We start from the raw sequence: 22777 nt of genomic DNA on the forward strand, positions 1-22777 counted from the left end.
TCTTGACCGATTTCAACCAAATAAAGTCGAGGCAATTTCCGATATTCCTAGATCTCCGTATGAATTTGACGACATTTGGATCGAAATTGACGGAGCCTTTTACATGAACCACATACATACATACACACATACAACATTAGCCTATTTATAGTAAGATTTGGTTTGGTTACACGTACATATGTACAATATATATTTCTTGTGAGAATCCCCCCAACACCATAAACTATTTTTAAAGAAATTAAGTTCATGCTGTATATATTTGTACAAGTACTTTTGTATGCCTCTAGTTATCCGAGCCTCTTTGGAGACCAGTAAGTTTATATTGAAGGAGCATCCATATTAAAGATAGTTTACATCATAATACCGTATTGTTCCTAATAAGCGCCCAGTCTCTATTAAACGCCCACCCCTAAAATTTTCCAAAATGAAAATCGAAAAAGAAATAAAATTTACCATTATTAAGTGCAAATATACATGAAAAGAATGGTAATCATTCCTAGGTCTCACTGGATAATATAGGAAATTCATTTCTCATGATGATAAGCTATTCCTCCTGCAAACAGACCAGTCTATAACTAAAATGGGCGGTGTTATTTTGGTAATTTAATGTAAAAATGTACACACAAAAAATTGATCCCTAATAAATGCCCACCCTTCATGAAATCTCACAGCCCATGGGCGCTTATTAGGAACAATACAGTAGTTCTAAAACCAAAATGTACGGTTTCTTTTCAAGCTACTTATATGACTTGTCAAAAAAAGGCTAAAATGTGCCAATTCAAATCTATTTTAAGAAAGTAAATCCACTAAGTTATGATCGTCATTAACAGTACAAAAAATGTGGATTGATTTAATGGTGCACCCTCATCCTCTAGATTATTAACGTTTTTCACTTTATGGAGAAAAAGACAGCATCATGTTTAACTAATTATGTGGCATAATATTTATCAATGCAACAAATGCGCCAAACTATTTTTCTCATTTGGCCTGAAAGGTTATTGACATAGTCAAGTTTTGTTTCTGCTATTTATTTAATATTGATAGCTGGAACTTAAGGTTTGATTAAACTATTTTTTATTTTGCCTGAAAGGTTGTTGACTTAGTCAATTTTTAATGCGGATATTTTTATTTATATTGATAACTACAAGCTTTATCAAAATGATTGGTACGGTACAAAAGTTTTTGGTGTTTATTGACAAGCCTGCTTCTTTGATATGCAACATTGGATCTCCTTGAAATGCCCAGGATTTATATAATAGTTGTATGAACGTATATAACATTCATCTATAAATAAGGTAGCTCCTATGTTGCATTTTTATTTGACAGTCTTTTCCATAATCACTGAAAGCTGATGAGTACCAATAATTTTGATACACCCTGTAGAACTATTTTTTGATAGAACTCGTAGTTACATTGTATTTTCCCCAAGGAAGATTTTTGTTAATAGAACCATGCTTAAATGTCAACCTTGTAATTTATTGACTCTGTTTTCTATTATTTGAGTACTGCAGTGCTTCCATTCCAGCCAGCCAGTATAATAGCAATTTCAGTCCAGTGACATAACATGTTATGGCAAGCATTTCACAATGTACATCTTTGAGTTGTCTTTCTATATGTGCACGTCAGCCCTTAAGGGCTGAGGTATGATCGTTTGGACAGTATTTATTTTGGGACATTAGAGCACATCAGACATATCGAATTGCATTCTGAATACGAAGAATGTCCTTCTGATATCAAATAATTTTGATTTTTTGAAATTCACAATGTAATACACATTTTATGACAAATCATTAAAAATTGATATTTTTGATATTTAACAGTACTCGAAGTTAACTTTATAAATCTGATGATTTATACTTAACGTATGTAGGTGGGATGAAAAGCCGACGATCAATTGAAAATTTTGACCTTTTCATTATTGGAGATATGGATTTTTTTTCCAAAAAAAAAAAAAAAAATAGGTCTTTTGGGGAAAAAATCCATATCTTCAATATGAAAGGTCAAAATTTTCAATTGACCGTCGGCATTTCCTCCCAGCCACATACACTTTAAGAATATATCATTAGATTTATATAATTTACTTCGAGGACTGTTATATATCAAAATTTGAAAAATATCAAATTTTTATAATTTGTCATAAAATTTGTATTATATTGTGATTTTCAAAAAATGAAAATTATTTGATATCAGAAAGACATGCTTCGTATTCAGAATGCAATTCGATAGGTCTGAGGTGCTCTCATGTCCCACAAAAAATACTGTCGAAACGCAATAAACGCTCATTCTAGATCCCTTAAGCGAGGTTGCAATTTGAAGCTGCATAAGGCAAAAAAAAAAAGGTTTGTTTCAAGCTTGCGCACACATTTGTAAAATCGCGAGATTTGAAAAAAAAGAAATGCAGAATTTTTTTTTATTTCAAACAAAAAAATTTCTTTAGTTTTTTCCAGAAAAATTCGGCGAAAATTTTTTTCTCAAAATACCATAAAAATACCAAGTCGGGAATAAAAAAATGCATCTAGATTGTTTTTTTAATGTGCAAACATCCAATTCCACAATGGATTTGTGCATCAAGAAACTACCCTTTTGATATACTATAATAGCCTACTAAAATAAGGTTGCTGTCTACATACATCAGTGAACATCAAAAAAGAAGCTAGGTTGCCCTCTGTCAAATTTCAAATCACCATGGGGCCAATGAGCTTTTCAAGCCAACTTTAGATGCAAATATTTAAATAATGACCTTCAGGTATCGAACAGCTGGTTTTGTACCCGGGTATCACAATTTTACTCCCAGTCTTAACACTCAGTTTTACTCAAAAAAACTGGTAAGAAAAACTTGAAAAAGCAAGTGAATGCAGGCCAAAAGCTCCAAAACAGGCCGAAAATAAATAACGCGGGACTTTGCACTCACAAAAAACCTGACTTCAGGCTAAAACCTGGAAAGTGGCATCTCTGCCACTTGGACCCTCTAACTTGGACCCTTTTTTGGACCTTATGATCTAATAGGCCATTCTGGATGTCAGTAAAGTTAACTTGTAACACAAACAAATTTTAATTACAGAGTACAAATTGCAAAATCCTTCTGGCACATTGCTAGAAAAGCACAAAAAACAAAGAGCACTTTTTGTGCATGGAAACCCTTTGGTAGCAAGATGGCAGATCAGTAGAGTCAATACTGGCAGGAATTGTATCCTTCTCTCATTCAATTATTATAAAGATGAAATTGACTAACATTTGAAATGAGCAAAACAATCTCTCCTTGACCAGTTTATGGTGGTACTACACCCCTTAATAAATTTGTGAATATTTTTGCATTTTTCTCAAAAAATAATAACACACTGGTAACAAAAGTTATGTATGTTATAGGAGCAAGAAATCCAGTTACTCCACTGGAATTTCAGTGATTCAAGACAAAAGCGGTACTTTATTTATGATAAGAAAAGAGGTACCCTTGCTAGAATGTATCTCGTTTCTTAATATATATATAATGAACCACTTGTCTCGAATCACTGAAATTTCAGTGAAGTAATTGGATTCCTTGCCCCTATAATATACATAACTTTGTTACCAGTGTAGTTATTTTTTGAGAAAAATGCAAAATTAGTCACAACATTTATCAGGGGGTGTAGTACCAGTGTACCACCTTAAGGTTCAAACATTAGTCACATTTTTCTGAAACTGACACACAAGAAAGGCACAAATAATTATCCTCAATATGTGGATCCAGGGTTTCTCTCCCACAAGTCAATTTGCACCGAAATTTCTTCCCGCAAGATAATAGACATATTGCATGATAATACATGTAGATACAGCTTGGGGTTAATCCATCTCATTTGTTATTGCAATATGCATATATTTCTATTAACGGAAGGAATTTCAGTCAAAATGACTTCCCAGTGGACAAACCCAGGACTCACACATTCATTTTTCTGACCCTCTCATAAACACCTACATTTGTACAACATAAATGACACTCTCATTAACACCTGCATTTGGTCTTTTACAACATGTGTTGTGAATTTATTTTCCACACATTATCGTGTTTCAATGATTTTGATATTGAAATCTTCAGCTGATGAGATTAGAACGGCTATTTGGTGCAAGTTTCTACATGCACACATCAAACTGTCAACAAGTAACAAAGTTTGGGTCATCTAATGATGGCATGTAGAAGCTGACTCCCTTCAAAGGATATGATTATAGTTCCAGGTAAGGGCCTCTTTACTTGAGAGGAATGAATCTTGAAGAATGAGTGGCACCGATACCAGGTCTACCGTGCTTTACAGGCTTGTATGTGATGCTGAATTCGCCCAAGTAGTGTCCGATCATATCAGGCTGTTGAACGAAAAATTGAGAAAAAACACAATTTATTAGCAAAATATTTGAACACGAATGTGCATTTTCAATAATTTATAATTATGAACTAATTCAGTTAATCAGTTTCTCATTAAATGTACTTGTAATATGCTAAAAGAGTTTTCAGCAGGCTGGAACTTGTAAGCAGGTCTTCCTGGGGAAAATATGCTAAATTACCCATAAAGGTAGCAACATTCCCCCTGTTTATTTCTTTATAAAATGTGGAAAAGAACTGCCTGAATTCTCCACTTTTTCAGTCCTGCACATATGCTTGTATTAGGGAACAAATTTATAGACCACTTGACACCATTGTTTGTCAACAAAGGTGAGGGACTGGTTTAGCGATATGCATGAACGAAGCGCTACACTGTGCAATGGCTTTCTTGTACTATATGAAATGTGGTGGGCGATTTAAAATGCATGTGTCCTGAGCAAACTACGATGCGTCACGCACACTGCAGGGCAAAGAACAATGGAAATTGCCATAATTATACGCATATTGCCGGGCAATGACGTCACATGTCAAGTGGTCTATACAAATGTAACTATCCTTGTTTCATAACCAATCCTTTCCTTTCATCGGTAACAAACCAGAAATGGGTCAAAATAACATCCATGCATCTTCCGAGTACATGTACACTTGACATTTTTAACCCTCCCTCCCTAACGAAACTCACAGGACTTTATCGATACTTTTGGTCTGCTCGTTTAGATCTAGAGAAGAACATTGAAGGAAATACACTACTCAAAGAAATTTAACGATCAGACTTATATTTATTAGCATTTTTCTCAAAAATACCTCATGAACCCGATTGATTGTCACTTCATTCAGTAATGTTTAGGTAACAGAACACGTGCACTACCAAGTACGGTACTGATATCCTGTGACACTTTGGTTAGCACCATGAGAGCAAAAAAGAAAGGAGGTAAAATCAAGATTCTAATCCTTTAAATATTTATAGTGTGATTTAATTGAACGCCATCACAAACACTCAGGCTCCTTACCTTGACTTCTACTTGAGTAAACGCCTTGCCATTGTACACACCCACTACACTGCCTACCATCTCTGGGACAATGATCATGTTGCGCAAATGTGTCTTGACACACTCAGGCTTCTCAAGTGCTGGGGCTTCCTTCTTTGCTTTACGCAACTTCTTGATGAGAGCCATTGGTTTGCGCTTCAAACCTCTGCTGAACCGTCTGCGTGCACGGCACGGGAAAAGTTCCATCAGCTGTTCGCTGCAATTTAGGGTTTAAAAAGGTAAGATGTTAACACTTCATGTGTTAATCACAGAGCAAGGATTATTTGAATCTTGCATTTTAAAATGATAATCTATGATGCAAACCTTTTGCCTTTTCAAGTAGGTATGTAAACGTAACACGGTCATACCGTGACATGAACACAATGCTCGTGTAACGTAGATGAAAACACAAACTTTAAAAAAAAAAAAAATCAGAAATTGCTCTGTAAGTTTAACCAAGCTGAGACTCAGACACTTCGGCAGCCCCAATAGCTCTTTATTTATCTCTACTGTAGTCCACAAACATTCCAACTTTCATGCTACACAATTTTAATTAATTCTCCAATGCTGCTCACGGCCGACTATCTCACTGTGGGATGCCATTGACATTGTTTATCTCAATCTCAATACTATTTCCTTTAATTCAAGGAGCACCGGTCAATCAGCATGCAGTCAGACAGGGTTGGAGCAAAATTTTGCATGGTATTGTTTCTTTGAATGTGACCCATGTTTACATCACACTTTCGTTTAAAACTATTTGTGTAATGTACGAGAAACTACACAGGATAATTCATGCCTATTTTCAAGCCATTTATTTTGCAACAAAACAAGGGTGTACCGTACTCAAATGAACAGGGTAAGTTCAGGTACTCTTCATTTCACAGCACATTTTGTTATCATATGACTAATCAAAAATGAAAAACTATTGAATTTTAATAAATCAACATGGTAGTTTTTTTGACATTAAACACTGTGGTGGTGTTTGGCCTGTCAACTTACTTGGACATGTCCAACAGCTGATCGAGGTCAACACCTCGGTAGCTGTACTTCCTGAAAGTACGCTTCTTCTTGACTTCTACATCAGCCTGCAAAAAAATAAAATGGAATTCAAGGGTTACTTCTATGTGTTAAGTACATCATAGACCAAAACAAAAAGGAACAAAAGGAAATGTCTCCTTTGTTTGGCTATATCTCAAAATCAATATTTGTGAGTTCCGACTGATATTTGTTTGATCGCATCACATATTACCTTACACATAAGGTAGTAGGTACTACACCCCCTGATAAATGTTGTGACTAATTTTGCATTTTTCTTTAATAACTACACACTGCCAGTAACAAAAGTTATGTATAGGGACAAGGAATCCCAATTACTTCACTGAAATTTCAGTGATTCAAGACAAGTGCTTCGTTATGACTTATTTTAAGAAATAAGGTACATTCTAGTGTTACTGGTTTACACCTCTTTTCTTATCATAAATAACATACCACTTGTCTTGAGTCACTGAAATTCCAGTGTAGTAACTGGATTCCTTGCCCCTATCGTTCTTTTGTTACCATTGTGTTATTATTTTTTGAGAAAAATGCCAAAGTAGTCACAAATTGATCAAGGGGTGTAGTACCGTACCCGGTACCACCTTAAAAGGGTCAGACAAATGGAAATTCATGTTTTTTTGGCATTCAAGATGGCTGTTGGCTGCTAGCTTGAGTGACTAGCTAAAACAGAACTCAAATCTGTGGTTCTGTTCGTAAAATATTGCCGTTTGAAAATGAACCTTTTTCTTACTCAAGAACTCTAGCTTTGAATTTGCACACAATTACGCTTTCGATGCTAGAGTGCTTTCACAAAGCAAGCATGTAGGTGAAAACACATGTATTTAATGCTTGTAAATATAGGCCTCTAATTTTGACCTATATTATAATAGTATCATGTGTAGGCCTACAGTATACTGAGCTTACATGCAAAATTACAGTTTTTCAACCACATGCTTGCTTTATGAAAGCCTAGCAAGAAAACAAAAAAATATTACCCTCCAATTTTTGATATTATGTAGACAACATATGGAGGTGTAATTCCAACGCAAATTCGCCTTACGGTCACGTGGGCAACAAGGTCAAATTCAAGGTCAAAGTACAGAAAAAAAGGTCATATTTTTTCTCTTCCTCCTTAGACACACTAAATGATAGTAGATTTGGATTCTTTGAGAGATTAGCTAAAAAATGACACCAATTTCAGCTCAGTAGGACCTACGGTTACGGAGATGTGGTCGCGACAATATTGATGTATGCGCCATTTTTCGCCGAAATCGCGAAAAATAGGCACGGCATAGCGTGAAAACCGTACGTCCTATTAAGCTAAAATTTGAAATTTGAGCTTTGCCAGTCAAAATCACCCTGTATACCAATTTTGAACAAATTTGAAGGGGTGAGGTGTAAAATCATATTTTTTTTGGGTGATTTGAGAAATAATGACCCATAATTTGTATTTCACAGGAAATATTAGCCCGAGGTACTGGCACCTCCGTCACTACGATTTCCACTGTCCTTCTCCGTATGAAGGTCTGAGGCTAGGCATATCTGGTCAAGGTACACAGTATCCAATTTTTAAAAACAAAATATCACTTCTTAACGTTCCTCACGTGAAGATAAAGACTTAAACAAAACATATACTTGGTGCATGTATGAAAAATTTGGGTACATTTCACGGTGTAAAAATGACCAAATTTCATGAAATTTGTGACCGTATCAATCGTCACTCATCAAAATAATTTGTTGTCATCAAAAGGATTCTGCTGGCAAAATTTGCTGGCTAGTCCGTGTTTCTAGATCTTAGTCTCATTATGATAGCAGCTTTTTTAAATGGAACTGCTATCAAAATCCCTCTAAAATTCCATACATGTGCGATTGTCTCATCACCATCAAAATCATATTCATTATTTGGGTCAAGCATGCAAGTGAAGTATAGTTATAGAAAACAGATTTATGTATGTTTCCTTGACCTATCTGTTCTTTTAAAGGTCCGTAACCCGATCGACAGCATCATCCCCCCGATTTTTTTCATTGTTGATGAGGTTTTGGTATCACATAATAGATACTATTTTTCTCATTACTATCCTGAAATTTGACGCTCCAAGTCGATGTATTCCCAGAGAAATCATGAAACACAGCGGTTTTTACAGGTTACCAGTTGTTCGCATTTTACACGACACGGGAGTTTTGGGTATAGTCATAGAATGAAATCGGAATAGATTCGGAAGACTTCACCCAGTACCAATTCGTCCGCAAAAATACATCAAATAGGCCCCCTAATGTCAAACTATAGATGGCGCTATAATGATATAAAACAAAAAACAAAAATAAAGAAATACATAAGAGCCGAAATAAATAAGGAAACATGACCTATATTGTCAAGCATGATACGAGGAATATGAAAAAAATTATGAGAGCACCTCCCCCATTAAAAAATTAGTTAAAAAATAAAACAAAGAAAAATCATAAATATGTGAAAATGTGCATCATATAGCTAAAAATAAAGAAATAATTAAGAAAAGCCAATACAGCATGGGCTATCTTGTCAAAAATGATAATGAGCGCAGTGATATGTAATGTTTTTAAAGATTAATCAGTATGAATAGAGGGTATAAAAGTGTACAGGGGCGAGCCGGTTTTCAGTGCCAAGGCGAACACTTCCTGTTTCCACCAGGACATGCGCTCGGCCGTTGTTTCGGGATGCCTGACCAGAATGCAATTCACGCGTACCAGTGTATTGGCTTGCTAATATGCTAATTATTCACATTTATGCTGAAATTGTTCCCGTTTTCTCACATAGATTGATAGAGGGGACAATATTTGACATTGTATGTAACTTGTAAGTTTGAAGAGAATCCATATCCTAAACCGATAGGGTTACCCCCCTTTAAATTTCTATGAGTATGTAAAATATGTATTGTGTGTTCTAGGCGAATTTGGTTGATTATTTATGTGTTAATTAAGGTTTGCCTAGTCACGATTATCGCACTTTCAGTTTCCCACGCGTTTGAACGGGAATTGGATTGCGTACTTTTTCGATGTCTAGTGAGCAAATTTTTCAATATTTTGAGAAAATGATGTCAAATTTTCTATTCTGTATTGTTTGGTAATAATGTCTTTTGCCAATAGTATGTTTAAAGTTGTAATTTTGTGTTTTTGATCGCAAAGATCGGATATTTTCGTTCGATTCAATTCTGAACCCTTCGCAAGGGTGCCGATTTCGCAGAACTTTGACGATAATTTTGCCTTTTGGACACTAAAATGCTTTCGATCCTTAATTTTGTTTCAACCGAGTCTTAAATTAGCAAGCACAATACGGTTGGTACCACTTTTATATACATTGATGAAATTTTAAAGATTTTTTTTCAAGTTTCTAACCGGCGCAAATCGTTAAGTGTGTATTTCCCATTGACATCCAAAATGGCGTAAGCCAGTCCTCAATATACATAGGTACGGCGTATATAGGACTGGCAAGCGAGTCTAGGTTTGCCTGGGCCTGGCATACCGTACCTAAAATGTATGATTCTGGAATTTACGCCTGTACGAACATGACGAACTTTTTTTTAAATTTTGATTTTAGATTAATTGAATGCAAATGGCAATGGTCTCGAGCCTAGCCCTAGATTAGAATGTGAAGCTATCAGCATGATCAGTGAGCAAATTCTTGGCAGGCTTTGACGAGCTCGACTACCGGCCGTGATGTTGCAAATTCGGCGCTAACAACACGGACAGCGCACAGTTCATTCATAAATTTCCACTCGGCAACATGCAGCAGATCGCCTCAGCATCCAATCAGAGACAAGTTAAGTGCGTCCAACGCAGTAAATAACTAGCGATGTATACTTACAATACGCACTCGTCAAAGGTTTACTGCATTTTACTTCTCGAGCAACTTTTTCTGGCATCAAACGAACAAACATGACAAATATTTTCATGTTTTGATATTTTGCATTTGGTGCCCCTCGAAGTCAAAACGAGTAACTTTGTTGGACGTATTCTTTAACATGCGATTGCCTTTGGTGCCCTACAGGCCTTGGAAGAATTGCCTGGCTGCCCTCGCAAATGCCAAAATGAAGTTTTTCTCCCGATTTCAAGAATGACCCTACTACACATTCCAATTCACCATGTCTGAAATCCCAACCTTTCCATGTTTCTAAAATTTACACATGCACACCGTTGATTTCCCTTCAATATAAATTGAGACCCGCGAATTCAAAGTATATCAAATTTATCCCATGATATCAGCTATACTATGATATGTCATTTATATTTGTTTATTTGAAGCGATGGGGTTTGGTTAATCAGATATTTCTTGATATATTCGGCACTTCGAATCGGGTGTTTACCATTTTTTCTAGAGTCCAAGAACGAAAAGGACGACCTTTGACCTTAGATGACCTAGGTCATTATACTGCGCGCCCTCTATGATTGATTGATTGATATACAGGGTGTCCCAACCGCAACCTTGTGACCATGTACCAGTATGAAAGGCAGCGGCGGCGCGGCTGCGGCATCGAAAAACAGTTTTCCTGGAGAAATATGTGGCGGTTTTGAGGGAAAAGGGACAAAACATGCATTTTAAGGGTGTTGAGACTTGAACAAAGTTTAATATCAGTCTTATTAGCAAACACATTTTCTGAATTATTAAAAATTTAACATGATAGTAGTAATTATATTAAATCCCGGTTAAAATTCTCTCACTGAGTCAGATTGAGAGTAGGCCTAATACATGTGTAGAGTCTTTGAATTTGTGACTACAAAAAAAAATTGTAAGAAAATATGCTAAATTTCATACCGTAAAATGGGGTAACTTCGGTCAGCAGGGGTAACTTTGGTCGGTCAAATATCATAAAAAATTGTCATATTTTCGTGCATCAATATTGTTAGCTATTGTTTTTAGTCATAATTATGGTATCAATTTGTTGAGAAATATATTTGGAAGAAATAACAGTCGCTCATGTCCAGTTTTGAGGGAAAAGGGACAAAACATGCATTTTAAGGGTGTTGAGACTTGAACAAAGTTTAATATCAGTCTTATTAGCAAACACGTTTTCTGAGTTAACCACTGAAAAAAATTTAACATGATAGTACTAGGCCTATTATATTAAACCCCGGTTATAAATTCGTCTCAGATTGAGAGTAGGCCTAGTAATAGGCCTAGAGTCTTTGAATTTGTGACTACAAAAAAAAAATTGTAATGTTAAATTTCATACCGGTATTTAGGCCTAAGGCCTTTATTTCTAAAAACTGGTAAGTATAAAAATTGGTTGACTGTTATTGCAGGTTACGGTTCCAACTAAAGGATTAGGTCTGGGCTGTTTGGCAAAACAGCCCAATTTTCTTAAAGCCATATGTGTGATCCCTGTGTGTGATTTGCTCCACAGCAACGCCCTCAATTTTTTTCGAATTTCTAGTACTTTTTGCACCATTTGTAATGGCCATTGGTGTACATAAATAAATGCCCCTGTGAAAGACCGTAGTCTTCTGAAGATATATTGTGGGTCTAATAAAATAACACAGAAAATATTTCACAAATTTACTGAGAAAACGTCTGTTAGGAAAGTTTGTTTTGATGTGTTTTGTTTGTTTGTTTTTTCCGCAATCTATACTCAAGATAAAATACAAAGAACAGTTGAATATATTTTGTTATCTACAGATGATAGAATTTTGAGAACCTATAATGAAATGCTACAACAAAGAAAGATATCATAGATTTAGCATGAGACGAGTCAAAAAGGTCATTTGGTATTTTCTTATATTTCATGTTTGTTTGTCTGTATGTCTGTTTGTTTGTTATCTACTCGAGAAGATAGCATTAACAGTGCGATTTGCCAATCATTATAATTTATAGGCCCGTTGCGATATGTATCATCTTCTGTGAACACACGCAAGCATTCCCACAGCACTTTCGGCCTGCATCATTTTCTCGGAACGCGCAACAAACAAACAAACAGCTATCTTCTGAAGATAGCATTGCGGGCCTAATAAAACAACACAGAAAATATTTCACAAATTTAGAAAACGCCTGTTAGGAAAGTGTGTTTTGATGTTTTTTGTTTGTTTGTTTATTTGTCTGTTTGTTATTTTTTCCGCTATCTACTCTAGATAGTATTTAATTATAAAATACAAAGAAATTAAGAAAAACAAATTATTTACTGATGATATAGCATTTTGAGAACCTAATGAAATAATACGGCCTGCATCATTTTCTCGGAACGCGCAAACAGCTATCTTCTGAAGATAGCATTGCGGGCCTAATAAAACAACAGAAAACTTTTCACAAATTTAGAAAACGTCTGTTAGGAAAGTTTGTTTTTGATGTTTATTTGTTTGCGTGTTTGTTTGTTTTTCCGCTATCTACTCAAGAAATTAAGAAAGGTTGAAAATATTGTGTTACCTACTGATGATAGCATGAAATAATTTTGAAAAAATCATATATTTAGCATGAGACGAGTCAGAAATTTCATTTGGTATATTTTTTATATTACCTGTTTGTTTGCTTGTTTGTTTGTTATCTACTCAGGATAACATTTACGGTGCGATTTGCAAATCATGCCCTTTGCGACATGCATCATCTGCTGTCAAACACACGCGCACAAAGCCCACTTACGATCTGCATCATTTTTTCGGAACTCGCAAACAGCTATCTTCTGAAGATAGCATTGCGGGCCTACTAAAACAACAGAAAACTTTTCACAAATTTAGAAACGTCTGTTAGGAAAGTTTATTTTTGATCTTTATTTGTTTGTGTGTTCGTTTGTTTTTACGCTATTGCAGGCCGTATTATTTCATTAGGTTCTCAAAATGCTATATCATCAGAAGATAACAAAACTGTCTCAATTTCTTTGTATCTCATAAATAAATACTATAGAGTAGATAGCGGAAAAATAACAAACAAACAAATTAAGAAAGGTTGAAAATATTTTGTTATCTACTGATGATAGCATGAAATAATTTTAAAAAATCATAGATTTAGCATGAGACGAGTCAGACATTTCATTTGGTATATTTTTTATATTACATGTTTGTTTGTTTGCTTGCTATCTACTCAGTATAACATATACGGTGCGATTTGCAAATCATTATAGGCCCTTTGCGACATGCATCTGCTGTTCAACAACTCCTCCTATACCTTTGTACAGGAGCCAACCGTTGTTAATCCGTGATGAACCCACACTTTTACTGTAGCGTATACGCGAACGCGAGCGAGACTACGCGTTACGCGAGAGCGCGTAAAATTCGTCATGCCTGGAACCTTTGTGCGTATGCAAGCTTACAAGTTGAATTCAGTATTTTCAGATAGCGGTTAAATTTTGCCGTTTTATTCTGTAGTTTTATTGATGATATTAACAGAGAAATCATCGAAGTTTTTGTAAGGCTTAGTGACAATGATTAACTGACATTTCCTCGTGAAATAATCGTGAATTATACGATCTTTAGCTTCTTTTCGTTGTTAAGCTGCCCGAGCGAAGTAAACCACGCAGACGCGCCGGACGCGAGTTGTTAAACGGTGATGAACAACGGTGAAACATGATTGAATCCCTATTCAAACACGCGCACAAAGCCCACTTACGATCTGCATCATTTTCTCGGAACGCGCAAACAGCTATCTTCTGAAGATAGCTTTGCGGGCCTACTAAAACAACAGAAAACTTTTCACAAATTTAGAAACATCTGTTAGGAAAGTTTGTTTTTGATTTTTATTTGTTTGTGTGTTTGTTTGTTTTTAAGCTATTGCAGGCCGTATTATTTCATTAGGTTCTCAAAATGCTATATCATCAGAATTAGAAGATAACAAAACTGTCTCAATTTCTTTGTATCTCATAAATAAATACTATACTATAGAGTAGATAGCGGAAAAATAACAAACAAATAAAGAAAGGTTGAAAATATTTTGTTATCTACTGATGATAGCATGAAATAATTTTTATAAAATCATAGATTTAGCATGAGACGAGTCACACATTTCATTTGGTATATTTTTTTATATTACATGTTTGTTTGTTTGTTTGCTTGTTTGTTTGTTATCTACTCAGGATAACATTTACCAGTCAGTCGTGAGCCCGCTCAAACGCTGCTCTGTGTGAAAGTAAATATGCATAACAACCAGTGCGCGTAATGCTCCGTAACCGATTATGCATACTAATTAGCTCATGACATTCCCCTGTTTGAAGAGCTCTTATTTCTTTGTTTTAACACGAAAAATTACGAAACTTTCAAATTATCATGCCAACCCAATGAACTTGCACGTTGCGAAAAAAGAAGTAGATCCAAGTTTATTTGGATGAATAAATAGCGTGTGTTTTGAACTAGCACATTTCAGTACAAATGTCGGAAAAAACACAGTATTAAATTCCATTTTTCTGCGGTAATTGAAATAACACATTCGTATAATTCAAAAATCTGACCGATACAAAGGTTTTGAATACAAATACCTCGAAAAATCCGTACGAATTGGCGTAAATCGACCAGGAGGTAGACACTTTTTTGGGAAGGTAAAATGAGGTTCGAGAACAATCAGCCCATGACATTACCCTGTTTGAAGAGCTCTAATTTCTTTATTTTAACACGAAAAATTATCACTCTCTCAAATTAGCATTCCAAACTAGTGAACTTGCATGTCACAAAAAAGAAGGAAATCAAAGATTATTTAGATGAAAAATAAACGTGTGTTTTGAACTAAACAATTTCAGTAAAAAGTTGGGAAAAAAGGCATCATACTTAAACTTAATTTTGTATTTGTAATTTAAATAACACAATCATAAAAATCACAAATATGAAAGATAAAACGGTTTTGTACACAAATGCCACGAAAATGTTGTACAAATTGACGTAAATCACCCGGGAGGTAGACAGTTATCGGCGATGATAAAATGAGCTTTGAAAATATTCAGGTTTTTTAAAAATTTTTTGTTTACTTATTTATGCTGTGGCGAACTTAAACGCGTATCACACTGTACACCACTTGCATAGCGCGAGCGTCACGCAAAGTTAACCGCGCGCCGGCGCGGTATTTGTGTTAGGGCGCGTACAACCCGAATGTTGATTGATAGGTGACGCAAAAAATACCACGAGAAAGGCCTGCAATTCAGTAAAATTCGCATTTTTCCATCATTTTGAAGAACAATTTAGACACTTAATCTAAATAACACATATCTATAAATATACCAAACGAAGCGGAATTATGTGAACTACGTGAAAATGAAGTCAAAAAATTTCATGATTAGGTAAATCGGAGGGGAGGTAGACGAATGTCGCCTAAGGTTTTCAATTTGGAAAAATTGAACAAAAAGTTAGTGTCATTTAAATGATCAAAAACAACAAAAAAAAAGCAAACTTGGTCTCGTTTTTTGTCACAGAATTAAATGTACATGCCTCCTTAGCAATTTTGAAGCAATTTTGAAATGTTTTTCGGAAAACAGATTACAGTATAAACCTTATCTGTGGGTCAGCCAGTGCTGAGCGTGTTTTTGTCTAAATTATTGTACACGGATTGCGAGCGAGAAACCATGAGATTCTTCGAGATTCTCATTTCACAACTAGCCGATTCAGCTCATTAGCGACCGTGCTCACGACTGACTGTTACGGTGCGATTTGCAAATCATTATTGCGACATGCATCATCTGCTGTCAAACACACGCGCACAAAGCCCACTTCCGATCTGCATCATTTTCTCGGAACGCGCAAACAGCTATCTTCTGAAGATAGCTTTGCGGGCCTACTGAAACAACAGAAAACTTTTTACAAATTTAGAAACATCTGTTAGGAAAGTTTGTTTTTGATCTTTGTTTGTCTGTTTGTTTGTTTTTACGCTATTGCAGGCCGTATTATTTCATTAGGTTCTTAAAATGCTATATCATCAGAAGATAACAAAACTGTCTCAATTTCTTTGTATCTCATAAATAAATACTATAGAGTAGATAGCGGGAAAATAACAAACAAACAAATTAAGAAAGGTTGAAAATATTTTGTTATCTACTGATGATAGCATAAAATAATTTTAAAAAAATCATAGATTTAGCATGAGACGAGTCAGACATTTCATTTGGTATATTTTTTATATTACATGTTTGTTTGTTTGCTTGTTTGTTTGTTTGTTATATACTCAGGATAACATTTACGGTGCGATTTGCAAATCATTCAAGGCCCTTTGCGACATGCATCATCTGCTGATCTGCTGTAAAACAGCCCGCTTACGATCTGCATCATTTTCTCGGAACGCGCAAACATCTATCTTCTGAAGATAGCATTGCGGGCCTAATAAAACAACAGAGAAAATATTTCACAAACTTAGAAAACGTCGCGTCTGTTAGGAAAGTTTGTTTTGATGTTTTTTGTTTGTTTGTTTATTTGTATGTTTGTTAATTAGTTTTTTCCGCTTCTACTCAAGATAGTATTTATTTTATAAAATACAAAGAAATTGTATATATTTTGTTATCTACTGATTAGCATTTTGAGAACCTAATGAAATGATACAAAAAATAAACAAATCATAGATTTAGCATGAGGCGAGTCAGAAAGGTCATTTGGTATTTTTTTAAATATTTCATGTTTGTTTGTCTGTCTGTTTGTTTGTTATCTACAAGATTAACGGTGTGATTTGCCAATTCTGACATGGATCATCTTCTGTGAACACACGCGAGCAAGCCACTTACGGCCGCGGCCTGCATCATTTTCTCGGAACGCGCAAACAGTTATCTTCTGAAATAGCATTGCGGGCCTAATAGACTATGCCATAGTCGATTTTTGATAAATAAAAATGTTATTAATCATGATGAACGCATTCAGTTGAACTCGAAATTATACTGATATTTAGTAGGCCTACATCAAAATACTAGTATAAAATGGTTATGAAAAAGTTTAGGCTATATAATTATATTTGTGACAGTAAAAGTAAAGTATAGGCCCTACGTAGGCTTATATTATTGAATGCAACATATCATAATGGCATAATTATAATGACACTTCAATACTGAACAATTCTAATTTTAGAATCTGCCAGTCTATTATCCGAAAAACCGACTATGGACTTTCACTTTTAAGCAGAACTTTACCCCAGGACTCACACACTGTCAATCATACTTGTTTATCAATAAAATCTAACCACAAGACTAAGCATGGTGGTACAATACGCGCTAGATGCATACGTTCATCCACCAGCACAAAAGCGCCGCATTCCCTAGATAGTTGTGTACCATGTATAGTTATAATGGTACCAGTACGCGTCGGGAGGATTTAAACAATAACGAAATCTGGGCGACCAATCACAAGCCAGATTCATTTTTAAAGATGCATTACATCATCACCAATTTTAGTTAGGCCAGAAATTGGCCTAACTCTCAAGGCAAAGTCAGTAGTCCACTTGGGAAGCTAACAAACAGAGGGCGTACGGTGACTGAAAAGATCAGTTGTGAAAATCTACCAATTGTGCACTCATTAATTAAATCAGAGTTTTAAGCTTCAATGTAATAGCCAGAGTAGTGCACAATTGGCAAGTGGACTACGGAGAAGTCTACGGGCCTAATAAAACAACACAGAAAATATTTCACAAATTTAGAAAACGCCTGTTAGGAAAGTGTGTTTTGATGTTTTTGTTTGTTTGTTTGTTTATTTGTCTGTTTGTTATTTTTTCCGCTATCTACTCTAGATAGTATTTAATTATAAAATACAAAGAAATTAAGAAAAACAAATTATTTACTGATGATATAGCATTTTGAGAACCTAATGAAATAATACGGCCTGCATCATTTTCTCGGAACGCGCAAACAGCTATCTTCTGAAGATAGCATTGCGGGCCTAATAAAACAACAGAAAACTTTTCACAAATTTAGAAAACGTCTGTTAGGAAAGTTTGTTTTTGATGGTTATTTGTTTGCGTGTTTGTTTGTTTTTCCGCTATCTACTCAAGAAATTAAGAAAGGTTGAAAATATTTTGTTACCTACTGATGATAGCATGAAATAATTTTGAAAAAATCATAGATTTAGCATGAGACGAGTCAGAAATTTCATTTGGTATATTTTTTATATTACCTGTTTGTTTGCTTGTTTGTTTGTTATCTACTCAGGATAACATTTACGGTGCGATTTGCAAATCATGCCCTTTGCGATATGCATCATCTGCTGTCAAACACACGCGCACAAAGCCCACTTACGATCTGCATCATTTTCTCGGAACTCGCAAACAGCTATCTTCTGAAGATAGCATTGCGGGCCTACTAAAACAACAGAAAACTTTTCACAAATTTAGAAACGTCTGTTAGGAAAGTTTATTTTTGATCTTTATTTGTTTGTGTGTTCGTTTGTTTTTACGCTATTGCAGGCCGTATTATTTCATTAGGTTCTCAAAATGCTATATCATCAGAAGATAACAAAACTGTCTCAATTTCTTTGTATCTCATAAATAAATACTATAGAGTAGATAGCGGAAAAATAACAAACAAACAAATTAAGAAAGGTTGAAAATATTTTGTTATCTACTGATGATAGCATGAAATAATTTTAAAAAAATCATAGATTTAGCATGAGACGAGTCAGACATTTCATTTGGTATATTTTTTATATTACATGTTTGTTTGTTTGTTTGTTTGTTTGTTATCTACTCAGGATAACATTTACGGTGCGATTTGCAAATCATTATAGGCCCTTTGCGACATGCATCATCTGCTGTCAAACACGCGCGTAAAGCCCACTTACGATCTGCATCATTTTCTCGGAACGCGCAAACAGCTATCTTCTGAAGATAGAATTGCGGGCCTACTAAAACAACACAAAACTTTTCACAAATTTAGAAACGTCTGTTAGGAAAGTTTATTTTTGATCTTTATTTGTTTGTTTTTACGCTATTGCAGGCCGTATTATATCATTAGGTTCTCAAAATGCTATATCATCAGAAGATAACAAAACTGTCTCAATTTCTTTGTATCTCATAAATAAATACTATAGAGTAGATAGCGAAAAATAACAAACAAACAAAATTAAGAAAGGTTAAAAATATTTTGTTATCTACTGATGATAGCATGAAATAATTTTTAAAAAATCATGGATTTAGCATGAGACGAGTCAGACATTTCATTTGGTATATTGTTTTATATTACATGTTTGTTTGTTTGCTTGTTTGTTTGTTATCTACTCAGGATAACATTGTACGGTGCGATTTGCAAATCATTATAGGCCCTTTGCGACATGCATCATCTGCTGTCAAACACGCGCGCAAAGCCCACTTACGATCTGCATCATTTTCACGCAACGCGCAAACAGCTATCTTCTGAAGATAGCTTTGCGGGCCTACTATAAAACAACAGAAAACTTTTCACAAATTTAGAAACATCTGTTAGGAAAGTTTGTTTTGATTTTTATTTGTTTGTGTGTTTGTTCATAGATTTAGCATGAGACGAGTCAGACATTTCATTTGGTATATTTTTTATATTACATGTTTGTTTGTTTGTTTGTTTGTTTGTTATCTACTCAGGATAACATTTACGGTGCGATTTGCAAATCATTATAGGCCCTTTGCGACATGCATCATCTGCTGTCAAACACGCGCGTAAAGCCCACTTACGATCTGCATCATTTTCTCGGAACTCGCAAACAGCTATCTTCTGAAGATAGAATTGCGGGCCTACTAAAACAACACAAAACTTTTCACAAATTTAGAAACGTCTGTTAGGAAAGTTTATTTTTCATTTTTATTTGTTTGTTTTTACGCTATTGCAGGCCGTATTATATCATTAGGTTCTCAAAATGCTATATCATCAGAAGATAACAAAACTGTCTCAATTTCTTTGTATCTCATAAATAAATACTATAGAGTAGATAGCGAAAAATAACAAACAAACAAAATTAAGAAAGGTTAAAAATATTTTGTTATCTACTGATGATAGCATGAAATAATTTTTAAAATATTATGGATTTAGCATGAGACGAGTCAGACATTTCATTTGGTATATTGTTTTATATTACATGTTTGTTTGTTTGCTTGTTTGTTTGTTATCTACTCAGGATAACATTTACGGTGCGATTTGCAAATCATTATAGGCCCTTTGCGACATGCATCATCTGCTGTCAAACACGCGCGCAAAGCCCACTTACGATCTGCATCATTTTCACGCAACGCGCAAACAGCTATCTTCTGAAGATAGCTTTGCGGGCCTACTATAAAACAACAGAAAACTTTTCACAAATTTAGAAACATCTGTTAGGAAAGTTTGTTTTTGATTTTTATTTGTTTGTGTGTTTGTTCATAGATTTAGCATGAGACGAGTCAGACATTTCATTTGGTATATTTTTTATATTACATGTTTGTTTGTTTGTTTGTTTGTTTGTTATCTACTCAGGATAACATTTACGGTGCGATTTGCAAATCATTATAGGCCCTTTGCGACATGCATCATCTGCTGTCAAACACGCGCGTAAAGCCCACTTACGATCTGCATCATTTTCTCGGAACTCGCAAACAGCTATCTTCTGAAGATAGAATTGCGGGCCTACTAAAACAACACAAAACTTTTCACAAATTTAGAAACGTCTGTTAGGAAAGTTTATTTTTGATCTTTATTTGTTTGTTTTTACGCTATTGCAGGCCGTATTATATCATTAGGTTCTCAAAATGCTATATCATCAGAAGATAACAAAACTGTCTCAATTTCTTTGTATCTCATAAATAAATACTATAGAGTAGATAGCGAAAAATAACAAACAAAACAAAATTAAGAAAGGTTAAAAATATTTTGTTATCTACTGATGATAGCATGAAATAATTTTTAAAAAATCATGGATTTAGCATGAGACGAGTCAGACATTTCATTTGGTATATTGTTTTATATTACATGTTTGTTTGTTTGCTTGTTTGTTTGTTATCTACTCAGGATAACATTTACGGTGCGATTTGCAAATCATTATAGGCCCTTTGCGACATGCATCATCTGCTGTCAAACACGCGCGCAAAGCCCACTTACGATCTGCATCATTTTCACGCAACGCGCAAACAGCTATCTTCTGAAGATAGCTTTGCGGGCCTACTATAAAACAACAGAAAACTTTTCACAAATTTAGAAACATCTGTTAGGAAAGTTTGTTTTTGATTTTTATTTGTTTGTGTGTTTGTTTGTTTTTACGCTATTGCAGGCCGTATTATTTCATTAGGTTCTCAAAATGCTATATCATCAGAATTAGAAGATAACAAAACTGTCTCAATTTCTTTGTATCTCATAAATAAATACTATACTATAGAGTAGATAGCGGAAAAATAACAAACAAATAAAGAAAGGTTGAAAATATTTTGTTATCTACTGATGATAGCATGAAATAATTTTTATAAAATCATAGATTTAGCATGAGACGAGTCACACATTTCATTTGGTATATTGTTTTATATTACATGTTTGTTTGCTTGTTTGTTTGGTATCTACTCAGGATAACATTTACGGTGCGATTTGCAAATCATGCCCTTTGCGATATGCATCATCTGCTGTCAAACACACGCGCACAAAGCCCACTTACGATCTGCATCATTTTCTCGGAACTCGCAAACAGCTATCTTCTGAAGATAGCATTGCGGGCCCACTAAAACAACAGAAAACTTTTCACAAATTTAGAAACGTCTGTAATTAGGAAAGTTTATTTTTGATCTTTATTTGTTTGTGTGTTTGTTTGTTTTTACGCTATTGCAGGCCGTATTATTTCATTAGGTTCTCAAAATGCTATATCACCAGAAGATAACAAAACTGTCTCAATCTCTTTGTATCTCATAAATAAATACTATAGAGTAGATAGCGGAAAAATAACAAACAAACAAATTAAGAAAGGTTGAAAATATTCTGTAATCTACTGATGATAGCATGAAATAATTTTTAAAAATATCATAGATTTAGCATGAGACGAGTCAGGCATTTCATTTGGTATATTTTTTTATATTACATGTTTGTTTGTTTGCTTGTTTGTTTGTTATCTACTCAGGATAACATTTACGGTGCGATTTGCAAATCACTATTGGGTCAGTCCATGTCAAAACAGACTGAGTGTACACCCACCCTCTTGGATTATGCTCTCCTTTGGCTCAGGGGTACCTTTCATGGACCCCTAGGTGAGGTCACAAGAAAAAAATTCAAATCCAATTTCGTTTCCGAATGGCGGGCCATCTAAGTTTGGCGACCTTGACCAAAATTGGGAATTTAAGGTGTCCAAATGACAAAGCGCTCTCTTTGAGAGGCATTTTCTTCTTAATTAAATCAGTTGTGACCCTCTTTTTGAATGTGGTCACTCACTGGCTGTGTCTCAAATGCCTAATGCCAAAAAAGATTGATTTCGGAATTTCGTTGGGATTTCAGAGGGGGGCAAAATCAGCACTTCATACTGTTCAATCAAATTATCT

At 34.9% G+C, this 22777-nt stretch overlaps 1 protein-coding gene across 1 annotated transcript; it reads right to left on the bottom strand.

The window, feature by feature from the left end:
• Nucleotides 1-3991: 3991 nt before the first annotated feature.
• Nucleotides 3992-10828, bottom strand: LOC140158849 (uncharacterized). The gene is made up of 4 exons (XM_072182102.1): nt 10755-10828; nt 6379-6464; nt 5362-5596; nt 3992-4335 (listed from the first exon to the last, which is right to left on the bottom strand). Exons 1-4 carry the CDS (start codon nt 10755-10757, stop codon nt 4222-4224), a joined length of 438 nt encoding a protein of 145 aa, XP_072038203.1. The 5' UTR covers nt 10758-10828; the 3' UTR covers nt 3992-4221.
• Between the last annotated feature and the right edge of the window lie 11949 nt (nt 10829-22777).

The sequence above is a fragment of the Amphiura filiformis genome, chromosome 8, assembly GCF_039555335.1.
Source record: "Amphiura filiformis chromosome 8, Afil_fr2py, whole genome shotgun sequence".
NCBI lineage: Eukaryota > Metazoa > Echinodermata > Ophiuroidea > Amphilepidida > Amphiuridae > Amphiura > Amphiura filiformis.

Excerpts from the sequence above, each read along its gene's own strand:
- LOC140158849 (XM_072182102.1), bottom strand. Across the intron at positions 5,597-6,378 it reads CAGCTGTTGGACATGTCCAA|CGAACAGCTGATGGAACTTT; the intron begins GTAAGTTGACAG and ends CCTAAATTGCAG. Across the intron at positions 4,336-5,361 it reads TTACTCAAGTAGAAGTCAAG|CCTGATATGATCGGACACTA; the intron begins GTAAGGAGCCTG and ends TTCGTTCAACAG.